Source organism: Rhopalosiphum maidis, chromosome 1 (assembly GCF_003676215.2).
Source record: "Rhopalosiphum maidis isolate BTI-1 chromosome 1, ASM367621v3, whole genome shotgun sequence".
Classification (NCBI taxonomy): Eukaryota; Metazoa; Arthropoda; class Insecta; order Hemiptera; family Aphididae; genus Rhopalosiphum; species Rhopalosiphum maidis.
In genome coordinates, this window is record NC_040877.1 from 54,104,171 (window position 1) to 54,123,283 (window position 19,113).

The 19,113-nt window shown below is 26.7% G+C and overlaps 2 protein-coding genes across 3 annotated transcripts; one reads left to right on the forward strand and one right to left on the reverse strand.

The window, feature by feature from the left end:
* Nucleotides 1–671: 671 nt before the first annotated feature.
* LOC113560432 (tripeptidyl-peptidase 2) lies at nucleotides 672–18,809 on the reverse strand. The gene is made up of 21 exons (XM_026966297.1): nucleotides 18,642–18,809; nucleotides 18,454–18,582; nucleotides 18,199–18,378; nucleotides 17,979–18,136; nucleotides 17,297–17,466; nucleotides 16,988–17,231; nucleotides 16,785–16,915; nucleotides 16,498–16,731; nucleotides 16,311–16,441; nucleotides 15,833–16,025; nucleotides 9,780–9,936; nucleotides 8,963–9,144; nucleotides 8,743–8,894; nucleotides 4,405–4,622; nucleotides 2,628–2,862; nucleotides 2,292–2,539; nucleotides 2,141–2,222; nucleotides 1,739–1,880; nucleotides 1,352–1,622; nucleotides 1,118–1,298; nucleotides 672–1,056 (listed from the first exon to the last, which is right to left on the reverse strand). Exons 1-21 carry the CDS (start codon nucleotides 18,807–18,809, stop codon nucleotides 832–834), a joined length of 3,831 nt encoding a protein of 1,276 aa, XP_026822098.1. The 3' UTR covers nucleotides 672–831.
* On the forward strand, nucleotides 12,348–15,777 carry LOC113560433 (probable RNA-binding protein 46). Of its 2 annotated transcripts, XM_026966298.1 has the most exons (7): nucleotides 12,348–12,612; nucleotides 13,948–14,043; nucleotides 14,204–14,392; nucleotides 14,450–14,680; nucleotides 14,750–15,205; nucleotides 15,269–15,446; nucleotides 15,587–15,776. In XM_026966298.1, exons 2-7 carry the CDS (start codon nucleotides 13,984–13,986, stop codon nucleotides 15,682–15,684), a joined length of 1,212 nt encoding a protein of 403 aa, XP_026822099.1. In that variant the 5' UTR covers nucleotides 12,348–12,612; nucleotides 13,948–13,983; the 3' UTR covers nucleotides 15,685–15,776. The 2 variants fall into 2 exon arrangements, with proteins under 2 accessions (XP_026822099.1, XP_026822100.1); XM_026966299.1 differs by lacking the exon at nucleotides 12,348–12,612 and having other exon boundaries at nucleotides 15,587–15,777.
* Nucleotides 18,810–19,113: the final 304 nt, after the last annotated feature.

Below are 19,113 nucleotides of genomic sequence, written 5' to 3' on the forward strand. Positions count from 1 at the left end.
ATTTAATATTTATAAAATAAATTGTTATAAATAGCTAATTTTTATTTGATTTATTTTACTAACACCTCATCAATTATAAATTAAAATGATAAATAACAAATAAGATAATTAATTTAAGAATAACCATACTAATAATTACTATTATGCCAACTCAAAACCTTCAGTTTCAAGAATAAAAAAAAGTTTGCAACAATTATCTTTCATAAACCCTCACAATTCAATATTTATTAGTTTATATTATTTACAATAAAAATTTCCATTCTTAAATTGTTGAATAAATTAGTGCAACATTTACTTATTTACAAACCCACATGGAACATAGATAAAACATATTCATGTTAAATTATTTTATACAATTTTGAGGGTTTGGCATCGATTTTATATTAATATAACTTGACTTTATACTCAACTTTAAATATAAATATAAATTTAAAAATATATTCAATTGTTTTGAGACTGTTAAGACAAACTGTGAATGTCTTCAATTTTCAAAATATTATTTTCTATATTTATTGTAATGATTTATTTTAGGTTACTCAATAACACAAAAAAAAATTATATTACGCAAGTATGTTTAGTTCATGTTATGTGTGAGCAAGACAGAAAAAACAAACAGTGTGCTGACATCCTATAAAAGTAACCAATATTACTTGCAAAAAAAAAAACAATAATTAAGAATGATTGAATTTTATTAAAAATGAAAAATGTTAATTAGATTATTTTTGTGTTTTAATAACACAATATTGTGGATAATATATTTAGTAAACTTTGTATATTCATACGGTATACTCTAGAATGTAACCGTAATGTATTAAAATTAATTAACTTAAATTAAAATGGACGGAAAGTTTTTGGATAATGAACAATTAATGCATTTGAAATAGCTGCTGCTAAATGTTTGGATTCTTCAGCCGCAAACTTAACTTTCACAGTCCACAATAAACAACTTTCAACTTCTTTAATATATTTATCCTCCAACATCCTCAACAGAATTTTCATCATACGTCCATGATTTTGATGAACTGCTCCATGCCAAATATTAAAATAATTCAAACTCTGAAATAAAATAAAAAATTTAATACCAAACGAAAAATTATAGTTTTAAAATTTAACAAACTTTAGAATCGGAATCTGGAGAAATGAAACAAGTAACTTGAAGCCAAATATCATCAATCTCCAGTAAGTCATTCGCGTCTTTTTTTTTGCTATTCACGTAGTTATAATAATACAATTGGCACAATGCTGCACCTTTGCGACTTAATGCTTCAATCAGATTATTTTTTAAACGGTCATTAGATCTGAAATATGTAAATAATTTAGATTTGATTTTAAAAATATACTTATATATTACATTTTAAGTTTAGAAGCTTCAGGTCTTTGATCAGACTTAATTCCATAAAATACGAGAAGGTCATCTTGATCAATAATGGAAAGAACACGGTTGGCAGCAGCAATTATAAGTTTTACTTTTTCTACATCAAAGTCTTTAATTGAAAAATTAGGGAATTTTTTTTTATCTTCCGGTTCAATACATTGTATCCATGATATATGAACGGAAGAGTTTTTATCTCCAAATTCTTCGCATAAACTTTCATATAAACATCTAGAATCTTCCCCGTAATCTAACAATTTATAAAATATAAATGAATGTGTTATCTTTATATTTTTTTTAATACATACAAATTGTACATAATAGTAATAATAGTAAACAAGTTTATTTGTTCATATCAAAATATACCTAATTTTGTTAACCAATTTAATTTGGTTTCACAAATTGCTTCATTGAATTCCTCCAGCTTTGTTTTATTTTCTTCAATTGGTTTTAGTCCATTCTTTGTTTTAAATGTATCCGTAATGAAATACTTGAAATCGTAAACATCCTAAACACACAACTTTTATTTAATAAATAGATTTTTACTTTATTATTTCAATCATTTATTATTAATGTAAATACATCACTGATTATAGTTAAATTTAAAATTCAAAAAATGTATACAATAACATAAAAATTCTAGTCATTCGTAACAATTTATTCAACATACCTATATATTTATATAGCTAATAAGTTAGGAGGAACTTTAACTTTTAAAATCTACCATTATATAAATATTAAATATCAAATTAATTAATAGATACTTACAACTTTCTTTCCATTTTCATCCTTGACATAATATATAGTTCCAGACAAACAGTGTCCAGCTGTTAATTTCAATGATATAATTCTGAAAAAAAAAATGTAAGTTAAACTATAGTTTGATTAACTATACTATAATATAATATTATATACATACTTATCATTAGAAAGTGATCCAATATTCAGGGTGAACAAATTACTATTAGGAGCCATGACAAAAGTTGAACATTTTTTTCCAAAAAATGTGGCTTGATGATGACTACTGTAGACATCTAAGTTTATTGCGTTTTGTAATTTTTGAACTACTTGTATAGGCAGGTCAATAATTTTTTCTAATAACTCTCGCCGTTCATGCCGTACATGCATTTTAATAGTGTAATCTCCTTTGTCTAGTTTATACACATGCTAAAAAAATTACAACAAAGATTTTATATTGGATTAGACACATATAAATAATATTGTTTGTTTAAAAATATAAGGTAAAATTTCTTACTCTACTAGAATAAGCATCACCAGCAGCAATATATTGTTTATTTGAATCAAACAACATCCATAACTGTGATTCGTATTCAGACTCATACAAAAGTTCACCAAATAATCCACAAGTTGCATATGCTTCAGTAGATTTTGGCAAAGAGAAAGCATAAGATAAAACTAACTGATAGATTGGTCTTTTTGGTGGAATAACATCACGGTAAGTTAAAGCAGTTATTTTTCCTTCATTTGGTCTAAAAAATTGTGTATTAATTGATTAGTTATTAGTATTAAATGTAAAACATAAATAGTTATTCTATAAAATATTTCAACTTTCTAACATTATTTCGGTTTAATTACTACATTGATTACATAGCTATAGACAGATCATAAATCTTTTATTAGTAAAGAATAATAAGTATTAATAATTTCAAAACTTTTTTTTTGAAATTCCTTTTATTTATATTTTATATAGTAATCTGTAAAAAATTACACAGTAAAAACCGACAAAATTATTTTAAAGTTCCACGAGGGCATTTATAATTATTTTCAGTATTATATAAAATTTCAATTTTAATTTTAAGATGTTGTTGCTAATAACAGGAAATTATGTCAGGATTATTACATTGTTATTATTTATTATAACAATCACTATGGGTCAAACATTAAATTTTTAATCATTTTAATTGTTTAACAACCATAACATTATACTAGATATTTGTGAATTTGTGAATTTCATTATTGTTTATTCAGTGGCAACTATCATATAATAAAGGTGGGTGGGGTGGGTTCTCTATGTAATTTTTCATATGCGAATAATACAGAATATTACTTTGGTATATTTTAATAATATAATAGTAATTATTTTTTTTAATATATTGAATAAACTATTCAGTAAATGACAAATGTAATGTTATATGAATGAATATTATTGAGGGTAAAATATAATATAATATAATATTATTTAAGGTTACCATGTTTCGCTACACCTATATTTTAAATGACAGCCATCACCCACCACTGTGTTAATTTTTGATATTTTAATTTGATAATTGATTTAAAAGTAACTGATGTGATTTTTAAGTAGAATACCATTTGACATTTATCATCTAGTTTTTTTGGGGAGTCATTATTTTTTCCTAAAGTTGATTTAATACGGCCACATGCTGGTTCAACTAACAAATTTTTATTTTTAGTACTTCCGTGTTATCACGACTACTAAAATATTTTCAAGATAAATTTATATTTGACATATTGATTGATATATGATAATTAACAACATTCAACGTTTTAAAAATATATTCTTAAATAAATACTTTAAATTATAAAATTGAAAATACAGGTTACTTATCATTCAAAAATCAAAACTTAATTTGGATTCAACAACAACAATAAAGATAAATACAATAAAGATGTTGTTATGGGACTGCATGATATACATCTTAAATTTTGAGGAAAAAAAATTAAATTTTACAAAATAAGAAGTATACTTTGTTAAAAATAACCACCTTGACAGCTTTGGGTACGGTAAATAATATAACATTTATATATATTAGTTAAGACCCCAATTATTATTATTGTGTAACCGTGTACAGTGGGGATCCAGGATTTAATTTTGAGGGGGCATAGTCCAAAACGCAAATCTTAAATTTTTCAGTAATTAACAAATACATACAAATATGTATATTTAACTTATGCCAATGGGGGAGGCGAGGCCCTTCGGCCCCCCTTAAATCCACCACTGGCCGTGTTGTAAATACAATTACATAAAACAATTAATTAATAGATAAGCATACTTAAGAACGGTAATAAGATGTTTCAATGAAACAGCAGGTAGAATTTCTTCATTTTTTATACCAGACTTCAAAGTTACTGAGTGTAAACCCATTCCGTGGTACATCGCCATGTTTTGCGTTTGAGGTATGACACCATGAAATTGTAATTTGTACGATAGTTTTATATTTGAACAACTCGACCAATATTTTGCTATCACAAACTCTAACACCACATTTTCCTATTAAAATAAAAACTTTAAATATAAATACATATAATACATTATACAATGTTTTAAATAACCACATATAGGTTTTTGTATATTATACAAAATTACTAATTTAGTCATTTTATCCAAATATATCACTTATAGGTGTTAAAAATTAAAAGTTAAAGTACACAAAAAATATTAGTTCAAATATTCATTACTAACAAAGCCATAATATAAGGATGAACATCAGTTGTATTTTAGAGATCTAAACTAAATAAAACTATACAAGCCCTAGGTTTTCTTATGCTAAAGATAAAAATGTGATGAAAAAATATCCATGATTTTGTATATAAATATTAAATGCAAAATTCACACAAGATCACAGATTACAATAATGTATGTTTTATTTTTGTGACTGTTATCATGTTTTGGAGTAGAAATAATGCTTTGATTATTGACTTCAGCCCCTCTTTGAAAAAGAAAATTCATTATACTTTGGAGGATCAATAGTAAAAATGTCCAGTAGTTTTCAAGAACGTTAGGGAAAACCTTAAAAAAGTAACGGAAAAACGAGAATTTTTACGCATAATCAGTTTTAGACGAAATCGATTTTTTTATTTTGCTGCAACTTAAAAACGAATTATTGTAAATACTTGAAATTTTCACAAAATGTTTATATTTGCGTTATCTATTCACGATTAGGTGTATTCACGATAGCTATTTATAGGCAATTGGAATTTTCGATTTTTCGAAGTTTTTTTTTTTGAAATGCCTTTAAAAAAAATTTGGCAATCCAAAAAATCTTTAAAATGTAATACAAGATTTATTATAAGTTGTACTTATCAAAGTAAAAAGAAAATCAAAAATCGTTGGTCACAATTTTTTTTTATAAGCATTTAAAGTAAAAAATGTTTACGAAATATATCAAAATCACGAAAATTTGAAAGGAATATTGAAGTTGAAAATTCGTGAAATTTTTGTGATTTATACCTAAGATTAAAAAGTCCAATATAAGGTTTTCCATAAGTTTTCCTTCAAGTAACTGTAAAAAAAAATCCTAGTCTCAATACAAAAAGAAATGTATGAGCGTATGAAATTTAATTTTTTCTAAAATCGCGTAAAATTACGATATATTACATTTTAAAAATAGGTAATAATATAACATATCATACTAATTATCCTTGACTGACAAATCAACTCCGTTGAATCGTTTTTCGTATACAATGATACCTGTCATTCCATCAAATTTAACACATCCATTCAGGCACGGATCCAGAGCAAAGATCTGGGGGGGAGGGCAACAATATTTTATAGGTACTTAATTCATAATTTAAAAATTTAGATCTGCAGAATTATAAAAAAATAGGCCCTCCTGGATTCGTCCCTGCATCCATTATAGTGACCTACTCTCCATCTCTACTATACACTATACAGCAGAGAGATACCCACTTGTCTACCCTTTTTTTTGTAGGTGTTTAGGAAAGATGTATGACAACGCATTTTCCTTCCCCCCCTGGAAAAATAATATTAACTTATAAGTTATAATTTAAACTAAATTATTTAGGTATTATTATGTAATGACTTAGTCATCATAAAATGAAAAAATGTGCAATTACCAATATCAAATACCAAATATTACATTTGATTATATTTTATTTTATTATTTTCTATTTTTTTACTGAATTTATAAGAAATAATTTTATACATGCATCCTGACGAAGTATTTCCAATGAGAGGCCTCATAAATCCATTATTCCTGTACTGTTTATCATTATATCAATGAAGCTTATTGTACAACTTGTGACATATTGCTAAATAAAAATTATGTTAAAAAAAATTAACTATAATACACCAATATAAATATCAATTAAATAAATAATAACAAATATTTTATATTTATATGTTGAAATAACATTACACCTTTATTTAACTTAAATATGAGACATTTTTTATTTTGACCCCTCTTTTTAAAATGGTACCTACATTGTACCACGCACATGGTTGTATCGGTATTCAAAAACAATATTCAATATACCAATAGGAAATAGGCAATAATGATTAATTTATAGATTATAGCCTATCGTCTGTACTATTACGTCTTTCATACATAAGATCGACTAAATTGGTTTAAACTTGGGATAATTTGGAGTACTTAGATAGGGTGAATATTAGTTGCGTCTATAGTGGTAAATATTTTTTATAAATTGCGGCAGGAGATTTTTGAGGTACATACTAATAATTGAGAAACAAGTTTATATACACAAATTCAGGCTGCAGTTCAGATTAAATCTTTTAATGGGACGCAACTAGTATGCTAATATGCAGCCTTTCGGTAATTACTCAAAAAATTAGATGTATGTCTCACGCATTTGGCTCTAATTTCTTTTAATCAGGCACTGACGCACTGTGTACGATAAATATGATATTATACAGTATAACCATAGCTTCGTAAAAAAAGATAAGTTGCAAGTAGTTAAATAGGTACCGTTCTGCTGTACATAATGACGAGTGGCTCACTACAATGGGTATGTTAAATTTTAATTCGATTATATATCATTGTACACGGAAAACGATTCTATAATCGGAAACCGTCTGTTAGCCAATATATCACTAAATATATTTCATAAAGCTATTATAGTAATTTATTTTATTTTTAGTATTACAGTAGGTTGATAAAAATTTTTCGACTAATTCCAATTTTGAAAATTTAAACATTTTATCGACTACTTATTGTGTGACAACATACAAACAAACAAACGTTTTACACACAAAAATAAAAAAAAGCATTATTGTAAAATCAAATTACCTATTCTTCGTTGTGCTCAGAATCTAAAGATTAGGAAACACGAATTTTATGTCAGATATTTTCGTAAAAGGTATATTTATATTAAGTTATAGGTAACAAATGTACAATATTATTGCCTATGAACGCAAGAATATTACAATATCGTATTTCCCAATCTATTTTTAGTTCCAACCGAGGTAAAAAATGTAATTAGCTAATTTTTGAAATTATACATGGCAGATATTATAGTGAATAAGTATAATAAATAATAAAATAATGATTATACGAATGGTATTATATCAGTATTACAGTATTACTAATAGTAATACATAATATGTATATATAGAATTAAATAAGATTGGATTAAAAACTAAATTATACAATTGTACGAGTACCTATTGAGTATAGTATAGACGTATAGTGTATCATATAATATTACAAGTATAACATATATATAATGTATTATTTATTTTTTCAAAATATTCTTTAATCTTCTCCATATTCATACGACCTTTTGATAATAATCAGTTTTTAATCGGTAGCAATCTTTCATAGAAAAGTTACCTATAGTGGTATAGTTCCTTCACAACACATTTTATCAAAAATTATAATGAAATGGGCAGCAGCCACGCACGAATGCACGATCACATAAGATTTTCGGTATGATTAAAATTTTACAAATTAATTAATTTTTCTAATAAAGGTTTACTTTAGAAGAAACTGGACATTGATAATTTTGTTTAATAAAAGAAAATAATCTGTTCTTCGAATATTTAGAAAAAATCGTTCTTAAACAATAAGCACTTAACAACATTCGAAGAATTTACAATGAAATTACTTTTAACATTTTATAAGTACACAATATCATTTTCATTTTACCTGAAATTTCTATAGGTATGAATTAACTATAAAATATATCTCAACAATAATTTCTTACTTCTTTGAAAGGTATAGTTAAAATTTTAATACATTACGTAGTATTACAATACCTAGTCTAAATATTAATTAAATTAAAAATTGTTTTTATATTTTATTCTAAGTTTTACTTACATTAATGTAGTCAATGAATAATAAATTATAATATTACTAATCTATTATAATAAAGGCTATACAAATTACATAACCAAACAGTAAACCCAGGTGTCATTATTATACTTTTATGTTACTGTTGTAACTATTTATGTAGTTATGTACATATCATATTATTATAATATTTTAATTAAATTTCAATACACACAAGTGGTTTATTTACACTACTCCCTCTCACACCATCAGTAAAATACTAATTAAAGATTCTAAATTATCCCAAGTGAGTTTATAATATTATATATTTAATTAATGACAATAGACAGTTAAAATACATACTTCAACGGCAAAATGTGCTTGAAACTCATTTGATTTCATGTTAAACATCTTACAATACTCCAGGGATTTACACGATTTTTGAGGCATCAATTGAACGCTATGCAGACAGAAATTAGCGTTAACATCGGTGTCAAGATGTTTTATGTGAAGAGCTACAAATATTAAAATATGTTTTGAATTTAAATATTGTAATATTATTAAAGTAAGATTTTTTACTCACTGGCCCATGAGACATTACAGGGTACCAACACGAAATTCCTTTTTATTAGGGAATTTGCGTTGAAATCAACGTTGTTGTGAGACAAAGAACCGGAATTATCAGTTACCAATGGCCGAACAACAGTGACTTCAAATGTAAACACTGGGCCTTTAGCCGAGTTCTTTGTGTCATAAGCCCGTATGCTGTTAAAAAGAAATACAATCATTTATAATGCTACTTAGGCATTATTTATATTTTTTAGTGTTACAAAGCAAACCGCATGCGTAAAATGTGATGATAAATAATTAGTAAGTTAACAATATTTGCCAGCTTTTTTACAGACAAATATGTAAATGACTTGGACCATGGTTTTTATTTTACACAATATAAATAATTTCCACAACTACGGCTACTACCGTGCCTTTTTTCATAGAACTAATTACTAATTATTTTGTAGGTATTAAAGGTATTTAATCTATTTCTCAATATTTTCGACTGTATTATTGAAATATTTATAAAATTAGAAATCTGCCAATACACCATAATGTAAAAATATAAATACCTACAACAGTAAACAATACTAATAAAAACTATAGAATAAACCTGGCAAGAAAAACCAATTATTACTGGAAATTATGGATAATAAATTAATAACAATGACTATAGTCTATAAATAATTTTAATAGTAATATAGTATTATATATCGTATAATTCGTATTGCAACTTTTTTTCTCACGCGGAGCCTTTAAAAACTAGATGGGACAACTAATCTCAAATGCCCCATTTGTCCGTGCCTGACTGTGTAATACGTTTGTTAAAATGCAATATCGTCACTTACGTAGTCGTATGCACTCCTGGATGCAATCCACTTGGATCAACTTTTATATTAAAACTGCGTAACATATACATTAGTTCCAGATATTTAGGTACACTAACCCAAGATACGTCGCTCGTCAAGCATAAGCTCATTTGGAAATTTATTTTTTTTTCAGCATCTGTAATGATAACAAATTATTAAATAATATGATTTACAACAATTAACAATAATTTTGGTTTTCAACAATAAACTGACTAGGTACACAGTCAATTTAACGTTTTCCATTGAAAACAATATTAACGTACCTTACGTACCTATAAAGCATATGTAGCTACGCAATATTTTATTTTATTCTTATCTTAACGGACGAGAACCCTATATTAAAATGCATTATGCATAGACTATAATTTAACTTACCGGATATACCTAACTTAAAAATATTAACAATATAGTACAACTAATAATAACATAATATGTTGCAAGTATACTAACTGGACATATAAATGTAAAAATTAATTTCAATAAATCATAATAAATTAATATAATTATTTAAGTACATGGTACATATAAATAAAGATAAAAATGTTAATAAAATATATTATAAACATCAAACGTAAGTAGGTAATAACTAATAATGTATAATAATAATAATAATAATAGGCAGAACTATAATATGTGAATGTTCATATCCAAATCCATGATCGATCTATCTATAGAAGACGTTTCACCCGCATACGTTGTTCCGTCTTAGAGTCCTACAAGATATAATAAAAACAATTTGACGCGGGTAAGGATTGTAACCCAAGTTAAAAATCAAATTTTACACTAGAAAGAGATTTTGGATTGTGCATCGTCGTTTATATTTTTTGAATATCAGAACCACAAAAAAATGTATTCAAGTTTAAAAAAACAAAAATAATGGATTTTGAAACTATAAAAACTGTTTTCATGTGTGATATCATAAAATTAAAAACGATATGATTTAAGAAAATCTAAGAAGTACCACTCAACAAATTAATCTAAAATCTTGGTCAAAATATTTTATAGACATTTTTATGTACACGTGACGCGTGAACACGTGAGTACCCAATTTTTGACATAAACAATTTTAACGCAGGGACTTAACGTTTACTTTACTGAATTTTAAGAAATTAATCTGAATGCGAAATGTTTTTTTTCCGAAAACGACGGTTATTTTAATTAGTATGTTTACTAAGGAAAACCGATAAATGAAATTTCCAGCGTTTCTCATTTCTCGAATCACAAATGTCGTCGAAAAGTTAATATACCGAGTATCCATTAGGCGCAAAAATCAGTGATTTGTAAATCGCGATAATAACAAACACAAAATTATTGGAATACAATTATTTTTGTTTAAATTTATTGAATTTAATAATAATTTTCATTGTGTAAGAGGATGCTAGCGACCCGTATAATGGTGTCTTCGTCTTAACATATTAACATTAATACAAGTTACCCAGATTTAGGTGGTTGTATTTTTATAAGTAAATTTTCAATTTTAAAGTGAGTTTAAAGCATTTTGTTATATTTTGCATATACATATCTCGCTTAAAAATTTGAATTTTCTAAAAAACTAACGTACAAACTTTAATATCTGTAAATCCGGTCTAATATTCTATTAGTAATATTAATTATTAGTAGTAACTAACCACACAACATGGTTCACCCAAACTCAAATTTGCTACGATGTGTAATTTATAAGCGGAGATCACACATGTATATAATATATTCTTATAAATGAATAACTATTCAAAGGAAGTTTAATTTTTTTTACCGTTTCTTCGATAAGACTAGAAACGAGTCAACAACGCAGATTATTCAATGTTATTTTTATACCCAATATAAAAACCTGTTTTGTAGACAAATACATATTATTTTTAGATATTATTCAAAACAATTCACGTCGAATCCGGTCTCGAATAAAATATTTTATATTTAGGAATTAGGATATTAATAAATTTATTAATATACTATTGATATTGGATTGTTGACTGTACTTATTTGTCGGTAAGCGTAATACAACATGTAAAATCATTAACTTAGAAATCAGTTCAGTTTTCCATAAAATGTAATAATAATTATTATAATGTTTATAGAGACGATAGACACTAAGACACCCATTTTAAACAATTTAGTATGCTCAGTTGTCGTCAATGGGGTGGGTACATATTCAATGTACCATTACGATATACTCGATAGGAATTGGCAATAAATATTTTTTTTATTTTTATTATTATAAAAACATTTGAATCAACTCTCCCCTCCCCAAAATGACCAAGACTTTTATACACCTTGTAATAAAATATTAATATTATTGTCGATCCTTTGTATACAGAAAATTCAACAATATTACACGGCTTAGAAACCGTATTAATTAAATGAGTTTCGATATTCAATGTATTATATTATTATTGTTGTTGTCGCCGGTTCGTGGAAAACCGACTAACCGACAATCACCGACGACGACGAAAACAAAAACAGTGTAGGATCGCGCATGCCGAGTGCCGACTGCCGCGCGGAGTTTGGTTATTATTCATTACAAATCGCGAGTCGCTAGTCGTTACCTTACCACTGTCCACTTGTAAGTTGTCGACGGTTCCAGTAAGTTCATCTTTGCAATACGTCTACTATTTCTTTTTAGTCTCCAAAACAACTTATTATTTGCACATTTTACATTAATCGTGCAATACTCTAATTTTACGATATACGAAAAGAAGATAACAGGGACTACTTAATACATCGCGATCACCACTATCATTTAAAAGGATATTATATTATAATATCGGTTTGATCATCGTCCTATTATATAGTTGATATTTTTCTGTACCGTTAAGTAAGTCTATAATCTTTTTTTAATATTTCTGTTATTATGTGTTAGGTACGCAAGATAGCACACCCGCGTGGGTAATTGGTAGTCTTAATAGTTCTTCTATTTTTGTTTCGTTGATTGTTCGCCACATAAATTGCGATTTCATTTTATTTTTACAATCGAAATTTTTGACGGTCAATCTGTTTTGAATAATAGGATTATAATATATGATAAGACATACTATAGTCAGTATTGTCATTTTGATGCTATATTAATATAATACTACGTAATTGATTCGATTTAATTTCTTTATTTATTTTTTTTTTGGTTAAACGATATTTTTTAAATATCTACCATTTTATTTATTTGTTATATTATTTAATTATTATATTTTAATTTGTTAATTATAATACAAGTATTTATAAATTATTTGGGAGACAACAAGTAGTTATTGTCATGAATACATATTCAAAATTATGTAGGTATTATATTTAAAAATCGTAATTTATTGTTAATGCTATTGTTGAATTGATTGATACAATTTACACCTGCGTTTTATTTAAAAATAATCATAAATAATAATACTCATTTAATTATAGACAGATTGTGTTATTTGAATATGTTGTATTATTGTATATTTGTATTCTGACGTGAAACACTTAGTAAGATCGACAAGAAATATAAATAAATCTTATATTTTGTAGTAGAATAATTATAACCAATTATCCACGTCAAGTATAAACACAGAGTAAACATTTCAACCTAAAATTATAACATTTATAATTATTTATACATTTATCATTATTTATTTTTAATTTATGGGTAGATATTTTTAAGGTGCTTCTCGAAATTATAATGTTTCCGAATTTGTCTTGACAAACTTCTGATGTATACTGATTTGGTAACAATAATGCTGTTATTTTGTATTAGGTATCTTAGAATAGCTTATTGCGTGTATTTACTTAAAATCTATCGCTAGCGTCACATCAATATGTATCGTGAATAATTGAATTTAATATAACGATATTTTAATTTAGATATCGGTATTTCTATTAATATTTACTTATAAAATATGGCATTATGTTTTTCGGCTGCGGTGGAATAACTTATCCCAAATAATATAGTATTTAACTAATTTTAATTAATTAATTGTTAGTTAAATCATAAATAATTGTAAATGTTCAATTTTTTTTTTCTTCAAATAGTGAAAGCGTATTTTTTTAAATATTTTTTACCTTTGAAGTCTTGTGTTTGTCAGTAATCGGTACTTTATTATGTAATTTTTTTTAAAAGTATTGAGAATAATACATAAAATCTAGATAATTCAAACTATTAATTGTATAATGCTTATATGTTTAGGATTTAGTTACTTTTTGAAAATTGATTATATTCTGAATGAAAATGGAAATGTATTGCACACCTCAAAACAATGTTTTATTCTGTGATTACTACACGGTTTGTATACGACTACTTTTAGATAATATTAAATGAATCTTATTAACTTGACTAAATTTGACTACTATAATTATTATTTAGTAGATCTAAATAACAGCAATATATTTTACTCGTGATGAAAATATATTTAAATTCAATTATTTGTTATTCATATTTTCAGCCTACACCTCGTTATCCACTATCGCCATATTCTCAATCGTCATATATATCCAGTACATCAAGTTATTCACAATCATCTTTTTCACCAATCTCATCACCTTATACTCCACCATCTAAAACTTCAGAACCATTTTCAAATGGAAATGATAATGTATTTAAATTTCCTTCAATAATTCAAGACCAATATATTGTAAGTATGTTTGTCTTTTATTCTATGAATATATTTAAATGCATTTTATTTATATAGCCTACACGTGAAGATTTGATTAGTGCTGCTATTGCTAGAGCAAAAACTTTGATTGAAATAGAAGAAATTGGTCAGCGTTTAATTGCAGTCGATAAAAGACATGTCATTCAAAATAATGGTCAAAAAACATTATTGCCAACAACTAAACAAGAACCAAAACGTGGTAGTGAGTTATATATTGCATTACCAAAAGCATGTTTGGAAGGTTTTCTTTATGCTATTTTTTCACAGGTAATACACATCAATATTCTGATAAATTATAAAAACTATATTATTTATAAAACTGTTTTGTTTGTTAAGTTTGGAACTGTTCATCAAATCCGATTAATGATGCATTTCTCTGGTTCAAATCGAGGATATGGTTATGTAATGATGAGTAGCCCTATGGAAGCAGAGACTGTCCTGACTAAACTCAATGAGCTCACTCTTCCTGGTATCCGAGGTCATTTATTAGTGAGCATGTCAACTGATAACAGAACATTATTTGCCAGAAACATACCTATGGATTTATCTGAAGAACAATTGCAAACAGAATTTGAAAAACGTGTAGAAGGAGTAAAGAAAGTGAGAGTTTTCAATAATACAGATGATCCTAGCAAAAATAGGGAATTTTGTTTTGTGATATTCAAAGATCATAGAAGTGCTGCTTTAGCACGTCGCTCGATGGCAGAAAGTCCATTTTTTATAAATGGAATTTCAATTAAAATTCAATGGGCAGAATCTGAACCAGTATTTCGACACTCTGTTTTGATGAGGGTTAGTATGAGAATTTGAATAAGTTTTTTTAAAAGATATAATAAAATTTATTGTATTTTTCAGATGAAACAATTACATATTAGGAATATGAATGCCCAAACAACAGAAGAAGATATATGGAAAATCTTGTGTCAACATGTTACACCAAATAATATTGTATTTATTAAAAAAAATAATACATGTGCTAGAATTAAATTCATTCGCCATGAATATGCAGATATAGTACGGAAAAATCTTGATGGTAATAATATTTTCAATTAAAAATTAAAATACTACATTCAAATAACTTCTCCATGCTTAAAATGTCTATTATTATAATTGTTTATTTTTGGGAATTGTGATTAAAAACATTTTTTACTTTTATAAATTTGTTTAATATAGGTAAAAGAGTTCACGGAATTAATTGGATAGTGATGTGGGACAAGATAGAAGGAACCAAATATGAATGTGAAGGATATTTTAAGCATTCAAGTATATAATCTTTATGGTAATTTATACTTGTATATAAATAAATGTATATATATCTTTTGTAAATCCATTATAAATTATTTAATCAATACTGCATCAATAATAATTAAAATCTAGTTTCCAAAATATTTACTTTTTAATTAAATGACAATAACTTACCGACATCTCCATTATTTAAAAAGATTGGTTCCACAGTTACATTACAGTCAATTGCCTTGTTTTCAATTGCATTTCTAATGTGGATTCCCTTTCCTAGTTGACTACAGCCTTGGATACCACAAGATACAATAAATTTAACATATGATTCTTGTTCGATGTAGTATTGTGTTAAATAATCAAATGCTTTTTCAACCTATAAGATTAAAATTAACAGTATATAATGTTTGTATTATTTTTAATTTATATAATGTATATATGTTCAACAAATTAAGTTAAAACATTAAATAGAAGTGTCTATTAATGTAAATTATTTGTGAATAAGTGTAAAATAGATTATAATTTTTTTTTAAGTTATGAAAATTATATTAAACTGTTCATACTATTTTAAAGAATAATTTTTTTTAATGGAATTTCTTTTAAATTACTACTGTTTAATAAAAATAATTTTAAGTATTTTTATAGTTTAATGATTTTATACTTGTAATAAACCATGTCCTTGTGAAAAATGGTCAATTCTATCATTGTACAATGCTGTGTTTTCCATCGCTCTTTTTATCATATAAGGACAGGTGTCAATATTTTTTGCTTTAAGTCCAGATATTAATACAGCTGAAAAAAATATATACCTTACATAATTTATATTTTTAAATAATTGAATAACTAACCTGTTGCTCCAGCTACATGAGGTGCAGACATACTTGTACCATTCATTAACTGTGTTCCTCTTAGCATGTATCCAGGTACAGAAGCTATTGCACCACCTGGTGCACATACACTTATTCCTCTACCACCGTCAATTGTTGGTCCTCTTGAAGACCATGTATAGGTATTTCCAGGGAGTTTTTGTAGCATAGAATATTCTGTTGTCATCATATCTGGCGATACATAGGCTCCAACTCCTTTAAGCAAAACATGATTAATTTTAAATAATACAAATTAATTGAGTTATTACCTATAATTGTTGTCTTGGAAATATCTGGAGGAGCCCCTATAGTACATAAAGCTGGTCCATGATTACCAGCAGATGCAATCCAAGTGACTGCATGCTTGTCTACTACATCATTCATTATATCACCAATTCTCCTAATAATGAGAAAAAATAATAATGCACAATAAATACTTCATTATTTTTCAATTTAGAAAATTTAAGATTACCCAGCATGAGACCAATTTGAGTGTTCTCCATAACTCATATTTATAACGTCAATATTAAACTTCTTTCTAAGTTCCATAACTTTAATCATTGCCCTGACTATTGCAGTTCCTGTTTCCATTGTCTCTAAACGACTATCACCAATCGTTAAGGATATAATTTGAGCACCAGGGGCAACTCCATTTCTGTCTGGTTCATCAGGAAAACACCCAGCAGCAATAGCTGATACATGTGTGCCGTGAGATGCTAATGCATATTAAATATAAATATATATTTTTGTTTAATATTAAACGAGATAATCTTATACATACATCCAAGAGATACAATTTCCAATACATCTCCATCATTATACACGTTGAACGAGTAACTCATTCGATCTGAAGCAGTGATATAATCAAAATTATTCACTGGATCTTCACTAAATTCTCCCATAAGTTTACATGAAGCCAAATCTCCTGTTTCTGAAGTATCCAAACATGCACTATACACATAAATATATTAAAACAAAAAATTAACTTTTCTATCAACACTTACTTAGTTTTTAGTTTAGTAAACAAAAGATAATTTTAAAGAAATTGCTCATCTTTTAATATACATCATTGCATACTATCATTAACTTACCATCTGTGCATAAATTATTCTGAGTACAGGGTCATACTAGGTACAAATTGAACTACTAGTTTTCACAATTTATAATATCTACCTATAGAATATAAGGAAATATTCAATCATATTTTTGTATTTAGTATTTGAGCCTGCTGTCTATCCAACTGAATAACTTCTATTAATTAATAAACATGAATCTGGAATTTTGTTATGGAAAACAGAATATGTTGTAGAACGTTCAACCCAACCTCGAGTTAATCACTAATCACATTTTAAATTCGATAAAGCAAACCTGCTAGTCTAATGCGTATACAAAATGTGCAATGTGACAAGACACAGTATAGTTAATTTTCATATAGTATGTAATTACTGTTTAAAGATACTCACAGCCATTGTACTCCATCGTGGAAAACCACACAGTCATAAACTGGGGTGATGAATTTATATTTTTTTTCTAAACTTTGTAAAGCTTCTACAGTGCTATCTAGGTCATCCTTTATTAATTTCTGACTTCTTGTTAGTGTGACTTTAGAAGGATCATTTTCCTAAATTAAACACCATACATTTAGTAATATTTCAGCAGGGACACATAATAGTCATTAATTACATTGTTGAAATTTTGTTGTTCCATGATTGACTTTGATAATAATGGTTTATGCATTGGGTCCCAATCCTTTTCTTTTTTTTCTTCTTCAATTCGCTTTTGGACATTTTTAGTATATAACTCAAATGCATTTTTTATACCTATATGATACTTTCCAGTAGGATTTTTCCAAGTACTAGGTATCTATAAAGCAGATGTTATAATTTATAACTTTTAAACATAGGTAAAAAACTTAGTATAGAGATATAGAGTACTTACCACAAGTGTACGTCCACTTAGTCCTTTTATTTCATTTCCTTCAAGTGTCACTACAGTTGAGGTATCGACATCACCAGCACCACTACAGTCATATCTAGCAATGACTTTTGGTTTTCCTTCACTTGTCACCTGAAATATTTGCATCATAACATTTAACAAATTATCTTTTGCCCACTGAGGGTTCTCACTTTAAGACCAGGAGCTCCAGGATCAACACCGGAATCAAATATAGCTATTGTCACATTACGGCCGTCGTAAGACGGATTTTTGGCCAAGAAGTTTGTGACTCCTGTTTCTTTTTTGGGTACCAATGCCCATACTGGAAACTCTTCTTCTGCTTGCAATGTTGTACTCATGTTACGCAGAATTGTTTTTCTTATAAATATAACTTTTTTTTGTATTACAATTCGAAAAACGTCCAATATTAGTACAATAATTGTAACTATTTAATTCGAACAATTGAATAATAATAATATGAATTATGATGATGATAGATTTCAAATTCAGAATATTTATTCAAAATGATTCTGCATAAAATATAAATGCATAATATTCACCATTGAACATCGGAACATGTTGATAATTGATATTATAAATTTCCGTAAGTCAAAGACCTCTACGTAAAACTCCTTTACCGATTGATAAAAAGTAAACTTCACT